Raw genomic sequence first — 13,535 nt, forward strand, 5'->3', positions numbered from 1 at the left:
GAACAAGGACAGCAGTGTCGAGCTGATGATGAGGACATTCTAAAAGATGATCTGTAAATCGACTCCATGCTTCTGTAAATGATTCATGAGAATTTTGACGAAAGAATTGGATTTTCTGAAGCATTTCAGTAGTTTTCTTTTGAGTGTAAAATTGTAGCATGAAAGCTTGGACAAGTTTATTCCATGTTTCTATGGATTGTGGTTGTTGTCCTACTAGCCAAACTGACACTTTATCCGCTAAAGTGAAAGGAAATAACCGAAGCAAGAGTTATTCCTTAGAGACGGCTGGATGGTGAAATGTTGTGGCCACTTGTTGAAGCCTACGGAGGTGATTGTACAGTTTTTCATGATCCAAACCATGATAAACAGGTAACAAACTAAAAACGTTGGGCGGAATTCGAAAATCACCGACAATATCCTCGAGTTTGATGCAGGAAGAAGGTCTTTCCTGTAATGCTATATAGAAGTCTGAAAGGGGCTTCTCAGCTGGAGAATTTTCGTCAGCCATAACGAATGAATGTAATGGCGGCAAGGGATCTTGATAATTATTATTAATGGAAGAAGAACTAAGTTGCGGTGAGAACTTACACAATGGCTTATCGTATTTTCTCCTACGATAAGTATGTTTAAATTCTCTATTATTACCAGACCTTAATCTCATGCAAGCATAAAATTAGATCTTATACACACAAGGAACTTATTATTATATTATTTTCTGAAGCATTAAAAGTGAACAATGTAGGCCTAAGCTGCTACTAACGTAGCAGTAGCAGTGAAGCAAGGAATACGTGTGCATAAACTAACAGTCGGGGTCACAAGAAAGATGAGGGAGGATTTCCGTGCAAGCACGGTTCTAATTAAGTAACCTCAATCTGTCAAGTTTCCTAGATACTGTAGAAATATGTTTAAGATTTAAGATTTTTTTTTTTGTTATTTTATTTATTTATTTATTTTTAATAAAAATTTATGCAAGGGATAAAGCCACTTCATATTAATAGTATTATTATTATTATTTAAAATGTATGCAAGGTACCTTTTTTATTTATTTATTTATTTTAATTAGTTAGTTAAAATTTATGCAAGGGAGAAAGTACAATCATGCAAATATAACTCATAAGTATAGAATTTAAGTACAATCATGCAAATATAACTAACTCATATATTACCAGATATAGTAGCATGTGAAAATACTCTACTCATACGTATATAAATACTTATAGGCAAGGTTGTATCATCAATAAATATTTCGATACATACATATAAATACACATCAGTAATACATATATGTAGACTAAGAGGTAAATATATATTACGTATACGTATATCTACGCTAACAGGGGAATTTATACTACTCGTGTTTTGCATAATAAATTGATTTAAATCAATACTCAAAAAATTGAAAGTGTCATATAGAGAGCGACTTCACCTCCTCGGCGGTTTAGAAACAACTTACCAACTCAGATTTTAACCCTTGTTGGAATGTTTTCCTCTGTCATGACAAAATCAACTTATTAAACAACACAATTTTCTAAAATGATGATTTTGGAAGAGAAAACAGTGGATTTTGACCTCGAAAATGACCACCACAGAACTATAGTAACAACATGTGCGCCATCGAGATCTTTTTGAATTGAGGTCACACGCGTGATTCAGAGAACCGTAGCCAAAGTTATGGCCAAAATACCAAAACACAGCCTAATTACTATGTATAACTCACAAGTTATATAAGCCCACATGCAAATAACCACTCATAAGGTAATATATATATATATATATATATAATATTTACATGATTCATACATATTTCTAACCTAATACGTAAATAATAGTCCATTACCTACGACATATTATATAATACATGTGAATCATACAATAGTCTATTAAAATTTGAAGCCTGTTAGCTTCCCGCAAGTCCGCCAAAGAAAAGCAATGTGCACAGCAGGCTAAATCTTTCACAGTAAGCTAGCTTAGTTTTTGTTGTAGACTAGTTTCCAGGTCCTTGCATTTGGAACCTGTAGGTGCAACCAAAAATCAGTATGCGGATCAGTAGCAAAACGCGGGAAAATTCGAAACAAGAAAAACGAAGAAAAATAGGAAAATGAAATGAATGAAAGGATGAGAGTGGGGGGTTTCCCCTTGGAGCAATTCCAATTTATAAGCACAGGTCCTTGGTTCTTTAGAATGGCAGCGATGCCATTTGATATCCACATTTAGCGGTCTAAAGATTTGAATTCTCTACTCCGTTCGATGTAGACTCAAGTATTTACTCACATCTTCGTGCGTTTTGCTCGAGTAGGGATTCGAACCAACCTAAATTCTAGGACAGCATACAACTTTCTTATGCTTTCTTAGTGAGTAAGTTCATATTGGATTACTAGCTAGGTTTAGTTTTGTTGTTTAAATACTAACAGACACTTGAAATGCGAGACATAAAAAAAACGGAAAAACTAAGATTTTTAACTTGTAATTTAAAAAGAATGGAAGGATAGATGATTAAGCTACTCATGCAAGGCCTAGCTACAAGTCTTTTAGAAAAATGTCACTACCATCTCAATCCCTAGCACAATATATCTATCTCTAAACATATCATGCTAGTATGTGGAATTGAAATGATATTTCATCTCTAAAATATCATTCCAACTCCTAGTTCTATTTTACAACAGTTGATCAGATATTGGTCAATCTTTGTCATTTTGGGACAGGATGAAAAATATAACCTAAGTCTCTAAGTAGTGATTATAGAATCCTAAATTTGTAGTCTGATCCTCACATGAGCATCATTAACCCTCCCCTTGGGAGGGTTTTAGCTCAAGATCTTTGGATTGTTTGAAAGCTACAAGATATATTTGTTAAAGAGAGAGAGAAAGAAGAAAAGAAACTAAAAAAAAACACTAATTACCTACGGAGAAATGATGAAGTTTATTCAAAAACTAAAAATGTTCCCCATTAACACTATTACAAGTTTTTTTTACATAAAACTAAAACTAAACTACTCCACAAGGAATGGAAAAAGGAAAAGTAATCAAGGAAGTAAATGGAGTCAATGCCCTTGTTTTGTTTTCTTTCTCTCATATTAGAGCATTCTCCCTACATCCCATGTGAAACACACACATTTATTTCCATCTTATCCACACATTTTCTAAACAAAGTGACACCTTGCTTTGTTTTCACTATTAGTACATAATCTCATCTAACCTCATTAATTACATGCAAGGTGTCTATTTGTACCAATAATTTGATATTTTTGTCTTGACATGCTCCATGATTGATAACTCATCTCTTTTTGTGGGCCCGGAAGGTGGGTCCATTGGTAGGCCCGGACATCAATTTCTGCAATTTCTGGCCTGAGATAGAGTTAGTCGTGTTGATCATCTGGACAACTTACTTGCCAAAATCAGAGTCCAGGTTCAAGAGATATGAGCTCCAAAAGTTTGATTCTTTTGTGCATGTAATCATGTCCTGACTTGATTCTGTACTGTTTGAGTCTTAGGGCTTTAGTCCGGATTTGTTGTGCTTCACATGGGCTTGATCGGAAAGCTTATGTATACTCCCTATTCCGTGCTTAAATGTTGGCTTTATCATCATTTTTATATTAGTTGCTCCAATCTGCAAAAGCACGAAAATGTGATTATTTCATGATTATTAAACACAAAATTAACTGAAATGTTATGTCTCTATGAAGTTTTATAGTACAGTTTTGGGTGCTTATCAAATAACTTTATTGTTGCCGACCTCAAGATTTAGATATGTTTTGCAGATATGTAAATTTAAGTCCCGCCCGTGATAACAATCTGCGGCTCAGAGCTATTCAACCCTACTCTTACTATGCAACTTACTAATTTTATATTTTAAACTTTTTTTTTGCTCCCCTACAATGTTATTATTGCCTTTTAGCATGATTGAGTAGGGCTGTGATCTATCAATTGTGGATGATAAATCTGATTAACAATACTTTTATTTGACACGAAAAACAATAATTCAATGTGTCACGACACTGATGTCTCTTTACATTATGTACACTATTTAACAACTTTATTGTTGCCGACGTCAAGATTTAGATATGTACTACAAATATATAAATTTAAGTCCCGCCCGTGATAACAATGTGCGGCTCAAAGTTGTTCGATCCCACCCTCACTATGCAACCTACTAATTTTATATTTTTAACTTTTTTTGCTCCCCTACAATGTTATTATTGTCTCTTAGCATGATTGAGTGGGGTTATGTTCTATTAACTGTGGATGATAAATCTGATTAACAATAATTTTGTTTGACACAAAAAATAATAATTTAATGTGTCACGGACACTCATGGTTTTTAACATTGTGTCAACTATTTAATACCTTTATTGTTGCCGACTTCAAGATTTAGATATGTTTTGCAAATATGTAAATTTAAGTCCCGCCTGTGATAACAATGTGCGGCTCAGAGCTGTTCGACCCCACTCTTACTATGCAACCTACTAATTTTATATTTTTAACTTTTTTTTGCTCCCCTACAATGTTATTATTGCCTTTTAGCATGATTGAGTAGGGTTGTGATTTATCAACTGTGCATGATAAATCTTATTAACAATAATTTCGTTTGATATGGAAAATAATAATTTAATGTGTCATGGACACGGATGTCTCTTTACATTATGTACACTATTTAACAAGTTTATTGCTGCAAACGTAAAGATTTAGATATGTACTACATATATGTAAATTTAAATCCCGCCCGTGATAACAATGTGTGGCTCAAAGCTGTTTGATCCCACCTTAACTATGCAACGTATTAATTTTATATTTTTAATTTTTTTTTTTTTTCCCCCACAATGTTATTACTGCCTCTTAGCATGATTGAGTGGGGTTGTGCAGAAAATGAAATTTGAATGTGAAAAAGAAGGTAAAATGAATATTTTAAATATCAAAGGTAGTTTTAGGAATAAGTTTTGTGTAGTGGATTGAACACGTTTTTTTTTAAGTTCACGATTTTTTTTAATTAATAAAGAATTTAAAAGAAATAGTAAACAGGTTATATATATAAGTTAGTGCATTAACAACGTTAGGTAATCTACTTTATGTCTATTTTAGACTACCTAGTTAATTATAACATTCAACAAAACAGAGTCGATACTATATTGAGATTAGGTTATCTAGTCTATATGTCTATTTTAGAAAACCTAAGTAATTATTACCTTGAATAAGACATAATACATACTATTTCGGTGGTAATTATGTTCATTTTAGAGTTAGACGACCCCATCATCACTATGCAACCTACTAATTGTTTATTAAAAAAAAAAAAAAAAACTCATCTACCATATTCTAATTGCCTCTTAGAATGGTTGAGTGGAATTTTAAATGTGAGGAAGAAGGTTAAAGGAATATTTTAAATATCAAAGGTACTTTGAGGAATAAGTGTTGTTAAGTTAATTGAACATGCTTTGTTTAAGTTAACGAATTTGTTTAATAAACAAAGAATTTTAAAGAAAGAGCGAACATATTATATAAGTTAGTGCATTAACAACATTAGGTAATCTAGTCTTTGTCTATTTTAGACTACCTAGTTAATTATAACCTTGTATAAGAGAGAGTCCATATTTTTTTTAGATTAGGCTATGTAGTCTATGTATCTAGTTTAGAAAATCTAACTAATTATTATCTTGAATAAGACAGAATACATACTATATATTTTGAGATAATATAATCTAGTCCATATGTCTATGCTATACAACCTAGTAAATTATTACCTTGAATATAACATAACATATATACTATTTTAAATATGTCAATAGACAACCTAGACAATTATTATCTTAAATAAGATAAAGTCCATACTATTTTTAGAATAAATATGTCGTCAATATACATTATTGCATCTTTTAATTTAAGTCTAATCTAGTCTACCCATAAAGCGCAGATGAAATATCTTACTAATAATTTTAGCTGACACAAAAATATTTTAATATATGACGGATCTTTGTATCTCTCTATGTCGTTTTTACTATTAGTTAATTCTCATTTGCTAATGATAAGATTTGGATATGTACGAAAGATACCCACATTTGAATCACGTGCACAATAATAAGGTCTACCTAAGAACTATAACGTAGTCAACTATTATCTTAAATTAAATAAGACAGAGTCCATACTATTTTTAAAATCAATATATGGCCAATATATATTATTGCATCTGTTTAATTTAAGTCTAATCTAGTCTACCTATCAACCATAGATGAGATATCTCATTAAGAATTTCACCTGACGAAAAAAAAAAATTTTAATGTATAACGGATCTTTGTATCTCTCTATCTCGTTTTCACTATTAGTTAATGCTCATTTGCTAATGATAAGATTTGGATATGTACGAAAAATACCCATATTTGACTCCCGTGAACAATAATAAGGTTCGCCTAAGAACTATTATTCAAATGTGACTACGCCACCGACCGACTTGATATTTAAAAAAACACACACACACACACACACACACACACACACACACACACACACACACACACACACACACCCCCACAATTATCTTTTGGCATAATAGAATGGTTGAGTGGGGTTGTGCCAAGATGATCATATATCACAATAATTGACATTTTCATAATATGTTAGATTTGCATTTTTTTTATATAAGGAGAAATATATGTACTTGCCCACATTTACATGCTCTAGCATGCTTGTAAATTATATTGAATAAGACAGATGTCATTTTTTTTTTTTTTGAGAATAAATGTATCGCCAATGCACATTATTGTATCACTTTATTTTAAGTCTAATCGAGTCTACCCATCAAGTATGGATAATCATTTTAACAACCAAACCCCTCAATCAACTTAATTCAATTTATTAAGTCCTGCTCTGTTGGTGAATGACGGGCCTCTGATATCTAAACTTGATAAGTTGAAAAGTTCACACAGTTCAAAAATAGCCACATACCTTATGATATTAAGTTGTTTATAATCTTATTTTAGATTGTAGTTGGTTAATTACGCTAAGCTGCTCACCCATCAAGCACATCATATGCATTATACAAAGCATCGCTCAAGCCCATCTTCAATTATTGATAAGTTCTGAAAAACCTCTTAACTTATTTGTAATCACCCCCAAAATAGACTACAAGGATAAAAGCATTGAGTTAAATAAAAACGATTTGAATCATATCAATATCTGAGAAAAAAAATGGTTAAATTGTGCACCAAAATCAGTACACATCGTTAACCTTGTTTGTTAGGTTAAAGTCTGACTGAACGTACACATGAAAAATTGAAGGGATTTTTGAAATGTATGTTTTTTTTAGGTTTTATATTGTATACCAATGAGACTTGGTTGCCATATAAATTAAGCAAGATACAAAATAATATATATGTGCTCAAAGTAATATTTAGCCGGACAATAGCAAAACCTACCACTTGTAACTAAACATTGCAAGAATCTAGAATGTCGTTGTAGACAACATTTCTAGTGTAAGTTCCAGAAAGACCTTTTATTGTTCCCTTTTTCACTAAAACTTTCGTTGTAGTTTGTGATACTCCTTTGGATAAAGTAACATAGAGTTGGCCATGGGGAAAAACATGATCGGACAAATAGACCCCAACATTTGGAATGGTTTGACCCTGTGATTTGTTTATTGTAAGAGCAAAACTTAACTTGATAGGAAATTTTTTCCTAGTCATTTCGAATGCCAACCTTGCATCCTGAGAGGGGCACAATGGAATGCGTAGCAGGAAAACTCGATCACCGACGGAATTTCCAGTGACAATTTCTGCATCAATTATATGCGTGTCAAATTCTCTACATATAAGTCTTGTTCCATTACATAGGCCATTTTTAGGATTTAAATTTCTCGTTAGTATAATGGGAGCTCCCAACTTTAGCTTCAATTTGTGAGGAGGTATACCACTGGGGCAAATTGAATTCAAGTATTCTTGCTAGTATAGACCACGAGAGTCATTTTGAACTGAATTAAAAGAGTAATATATGACTTCTTCACCTGGAAAGCGATCAATTATTTCATTATTCAATAAATGAACAGTATCATTCTTAGGAGTTACTATTGCCCTCCTAATCATGTAGTCTTTGTTACCAACATTTCTATCTAATCCTGGAAAGATCTCATTTATGAGCTTCAGACGTGAATGCTCATTCTCCCACGGAATGACAATATCTTTTGGCAGTTCAATGATGTCTTCCTCATAAATAATTGGTTGAATCCCATCGCCGATAGCCATCAGTAACTCTGCAAAAGCGTGGTCATTTTTAGCTCGCATGTTTTCCTGTAGACGTAAAACATGAACTTTATCCCAAAGTGGTGAGCTTGTAATACATGCATCAATAGTTTGTTCCCTTGTACCACGAGGAACAACAGGTAGCACCTGACGAAAATCTCCACCCATAGCAAAAACTTTCCCTCCAAAAGGTAATTCACTGTCTGTGATGTCCCTTAAAGTTTTCTCAAGTGCTTCAAATGCATAACGATGTGTCATCGTAGCCTCATCCCATATTAGTATGCTCGCCTACCTGAACAAACTCCCTAAATTGCCATCTTTGCTTATTTTGCAAATGGAAGTGGATGTAATTGGAATTGGAATCTTGAATCTAGAGTGGGCTGTACAACCTCCAGGCATCATGATAACAACAATTCCCGATGTAGCTGTTGCAATAGCAATCTGTCCCTTTGTACGGAGTTTTGCTAAAATGGACTTATATAAATATGTTTTACCTGTCCCGCCAGGCCCATCAACAAAGTATACACCACCATTCCTTTGTTGAACAGAACTAATAATCTGGTCAAAAATAATTTTCTGTTCACGGTTAAGCTTACTTATAGAAGAAAGATCTTCTGAAATAACGGGAATAGAAAGCTCCTTTGTGACCAAACTTGATATATCATCTTGGTCAATTTGTTGAGCTCTCATCTGAGGCAAATCATAATCTAAAATTGTCTGTCCATACTGTTCCAACAACAACTTAAGTTTGCTTATTAAACGATCTGTCACATATGTTGTGTTCAAACTCGCTGAGGCGTAATCTTTGGCCATACAACTATTAAATTCATTCCACAAATCACGTACTCTGATAGGATTACAATAGACCAGAATTGTAACAAATAATTTTCGTAAAGAAGATGGCATCTGCATTCTTGATGCTTAAAGCATACATTGGCGAACGTCACTATCCCTTTATAGCAACCCCGATTCCTCAGTAGCTTTTTTGAATGTAGGGTATATATTAGATCCAACAGTTTGCAGATGTTAATATGATGTTGGGCTTCTAACATGGTTCAGCAGCACCCTCAAGTAAAATCTCTCACCTTATAGAGGAGAAACTGCAAATAGTCTTCCAATGACCCGATTTTGTTCAATTCTTGGTTGTCAATGCTTAGTTGACTTATCCCACACATAATGCTCAGGGATTTCATGATAAATATATTGTTTAGTAGCAACATCAATGCTATTCAGATGGAAAAATTCTGTTAACATCGTGCGAGAGTTCCTATTATCAGCCAAAACATCCTCAATGAGCCGGTTGCCTTGATAGGTTATCTCATGCATATTTTTCAAGTGGACTTGCAAAGAATATATTGATGGGTATATTTGACTGAGTGGAAATACAAAGATTCTCCAAAGGGCTTCTTGCGGAAATCTAACGGTCATCTACATATTGCTTTATTTCATCTTTATTTGTTGACGTCACTTCCATTGCCACTCGGTCTGAACCCTTGTAGATATACTTGTACAAATACTTGACACTTTTAATACTCGAGCATATTTCGACATTGATATGGCAGTTGTACTTTTTCAATAACCATGGATTATAAGGAACAACCCAACGATTATCGACACGGTAACGCCGACCATGATTCTTAACAATAGCAAAAACGTTGTTGTCCCGCCTCATATATGTAGTGTAAGAATCGCTTCCTTGATTAGTTATAAGGATGAATTGTTTTGAAAAAAAAATTGTACACTTTTGATCTCTCATGCAGACACATTTAGGATTAACATTACCGTAATGACCATAGATCATGTGTTTAGCAACAATCTCATATAGTTCCAGTTCAATATCCGGATCTGGAATTTTTGCTCTGACAATCTTATTGTAAGCATCTGCAGTTGTTAATTTGTCGGCATCATCAAGAATTAGAAGGATGTGTGCATGAGGCAACCCTCTTTTTTAGAATTCTACTACATGAACATGTGCTACCACTTTTCCAAGGATTCCTTTAGTGAATAGATCATTTTTCAACTCTTCGAGCTTGGCACGGAAAATCCTTACTATCAAATCTGGTCTATCATTTGTAATTTGGCCTTCTAACAACTCATCTATGATCTCTGACCATGACGGATTGCACGTCATTGTGATAAACAAATCTAGTCTCCCATACTTTTGAACTAATGCCATAGCATCATGATATCGACGATGCATGTCACGAGGACATCCTATAAAAGTTGTAGGCAAAATTGTTTTGCGTCCCACATTGCCCTCAATTTAAATAAAAAATGAATTTAAGGTTTTCCATTTGACTAAATTCTATAAATTTTTAAACTCAATGCATACCTGAATGAAGTTCCCCCGAACTTAAAGAGTCTTGCAATCCTTGATAAAGTTCAACCTTTATTTCTTGCTGGTGATCACATATCCACCTCAATCTTAAAGTTGATATTTTAACATAGTTGTCGACTCTGTATTGTTGTAAAAGACGACCACTACAGAGCAGAAGGAATATATCATCTGGTCGAATCTAATAAGGGAATTAGAAATTAGTTTTTTTTAATTGGGTTTAAAAAAATATATATATAACAAAATATTAGAAAATAGAAGTTAGAGGCTTACTTGTAGCAAGTAACAATAAAATTGTTGACATGTAAGTCATGCTCTATTGGAACGAAACATATGTAAATTATATCCTGGATTGCCATGATGGAGTAGAAGAGGGTACTGAAGTGGATCATAATAGCCTGCCGTGTCTGGAACATTTTCGAATTCGCCAGAAATTCTTTGAGCTATGATGTCGCGTTCATTATGGTTATTTGGATCTTCACCACCAACTAAAATCACAGCTACTTGAGAAGACGTAGGAATGCTATATTGATGAGCCCTGTTGGGTTATCTTTAATAACCAGCTGAACATTCGGCGCTGTTAATCGTTGCGACACTTGACGAAAAATTTGGACATATGAATTCTCCTTTAAAACGTTATGGATGATAGCCAATACCCGTCGGTCTAGTACTCTATTTTCAGCCATCCGATAATCAATAAGTTCATGATCTGTGTCATATATATACATTTGTAAAAATCTAGGCATGTGGCATGGACTTGGTAATAGGCTACCAATATGATGATAAATAGCACCCCGAGCTTTATATGTGTAAATTCCTTCCCTACCATCAGCGAGCTCATCATCAATGTCCACCCCCATAGAAGTGAAGGAAAAAACATGATTGTACGCACGTATGTTTTTCCTAAAATCAACACCAACTGTTGATTGAGATGTATATAAATTAATTAAATCAGTAGGTGCTCCCATAGGAGGTAAACTAATCGTCCCATTTGAGCAACATAAACCGGGTGGTTCACGATCGAATAATTTTGCTTGACATTTAGAACAATTCCGAGGCGGTGGCAAATTATGTGTTTCTACATTTAAAAAGAGTTATTATAGCCTTGAGCGCAATTATGATTACGCCTTCTTCTAGTCACAAAGCCTGTTTGTCGACTATTCTTAATGCCACCTAAGGCAACCTACTTTGGATAGTTAATATACGTATTATATAAACCTAGTTACTGAATGAAGTTAAATACCTTAGATAGATATTCTTAATTTAAGCAGTCAATCTAACCTTGCACAGAAACAACATATTCTCTTAAATATTCATTATTTCCTCCAATTCCATCAGTGACTACTACAGTATCAGTACTTCTTAATGAATCAGTCGAACCCATGTTGACATCTTCGTGGTCAGCATCTGTGTCTATAAATTAAATAAAAGTTGCACGCGATAAGCAAAGGAAAAAAAATTGTTAATTAGCAACGAAAGTATAAGTTTAGATGTATAACCTCCAAAAGGCTCGCCTTCACTGTTATTACTGTTATCAATGATATTTCCATTTGAACTGATGGTATTGATATCATATTCGTCAAGAATTTTATCAACACGGATTCCTAGAACTTAACAAAGTTCAATTTTATTTTGTTAGTATTATGCTATCCATGGAATCAATATTTTATCAAGACATAATTGAGTTGAAATCTCAACAAAGTAGTTAGCAGAAGGGGGTTTAGCATTACTGTCATTGCTAGCACTTGCTAATGCAGTTGACGTTGCATCGATAAATCTGGAATCTTCATTTCCCAAGTTTCGAGCATATTGTCTTATATGAGTCAACCGTCTTCATTGCGTAGCACGATTCTCACAAAATAATTGATTTGAAATATTTATAGGTTGATGTGGCACTTGAGTTAGCCTTTGAGGAATGCAATTGTTGGAGGGTAATGATTCATTATAATCATTGCTTACACTATCTGACGCAGTTGATGTTGCTTCAATAAATTTTGAATCTTCATTTACCAAGTTCAAGCATAATGCCTTATATGAGTTAAACACCTTCGTTGTGTAGCACGACCTTCCCAAACCAATTGGTTTGAAATATTTCTAGCTTGGTGTAGTACTTGAGTAATCCTCTGAGGTATCAAATAGTTGGAGTGTAATGATTCATCAGTGGGAATCAATTGAGGAGTTTGCCACGCTATACACATGTGGTCTCTTTGAGCAGTTATTGCTTCATTTATTTGTCATCGGATTCGTTGGTAATAATTTCTTTGTAAACGCTCTCTTCTCTAGACTACCTGTGTTGAATCCATATTGGCTCGCCTATCTCTTTTCCTAATTCGCCGATTTCGCTGTTGTTGTTGCTGAGCATTATCATAACTTGCGGGATCAAGATTCGAATTACTTTCATGCATCTCCATATGTTAACGTTACAAAATGGGAAATAGAAAGTGGATTGATTCAAACTTCAGCTTGTATTTAATTTTCTAATTTTTAAAATTGCAATAGAATAAGAGATACTTGAATATCTGAAATTGTATTGGAAATAAACAGCAAAGATTTGTCATCCAAGTCTACGACTTTAGTTGTTTCTTGTTAAAAACAATCTCGTTCTGATTATCCAGAAGATAGGGTAGGATACTAACTTTGCCAAAAATAACCCCACAGTTAAAAGACATCAAAAGTACCATTAAATATGACATTAAATCAAATTCCCCACTTGTTAACGTAAAATAGGCATATCCAACTAATAAAACATATTCAACTAATAAAAAAGAGTATAATTTATTAATGTGTCATGATGCATTTGATTGAAAAAAGATTTATCCTATAACAACATGTAGAGTCATTATGCTAAACATGTAACCTTCAGTTATTCATCAATTTTGCGTGCATTCTATGTCTTATGTAGTTATACAATTTAATAACTTAACAATTTTAGGGTGCTACACAGTCAACCACGCAAAGTTCTTAATCAATATTGTAGAC

General features: G+C 33.6%; 2 protein-coding genes across 2 annotated transcripts; both read right to left on the bottom strand.

The window, feature by feature from the left end:
• Positions 1-7,924: 7,924 nt before the first annotated feature.
• On the bottom strand, positions 7,925-8,479 carry LOC147489342 (uncharacterized). Its single transcript, XM_086574617.1, has one exon. The coding sequence runs from the start codon at positions 8,477-8,479 to the stop codon at positions 7,925-7,927; it is 555 nt and encodes a 184-aa protein (XP_086430743.1).
• Positions 8,480-8,509: 30 nt separating this feature from the next.
• On the bottom strand, positions 8,510-9,133 carry LOC147489343 (uncharacterized). The gene has a single exon (XM_086574618.1). The coding sequence runs from the start codon at positions 9,131-9,133 to the stop codon at positions 8,510-8,512; it is 624 nt and encodes a 207-aa protein (XP_086430744.1).
• Positions 9,134-13,535: the final 4,402 nt, after the last annotated feature.

Source organism: Coptis chinensis, chromosome 7 (assembly GCF_015680905.1).
Source record: "Coptis chinensis isolate HL-2020 chromosome 7, ASM1568090v1, whole genome shotgun sequence".
In the NCBI taxonomy this organism is placed as follows: Eukaryota; Viridiplantae; Streptophyta; class Magnoliopsida; order Ranunculales; family Ranunculaceae; genus Coptis; species Coptis chinensis.

What these genes read in the sequence shown, in the direction of transcription:
- LOC147489342 (XM_086574617.1), bottom strand. Translation starts at nt 8,479, where the DNA reads ATGACACATCGTTATGCATTTGAAGCACTTGAGAAAACTTTAAGGGAC.
- LOC147489343 (XM_086574618.1), bottom strand. Translation starts at nt 9,133, where the DNA reads ATGCAGATGCCATCTTCTTTACGAAAATTATTTGTTACAATTCTGGTC.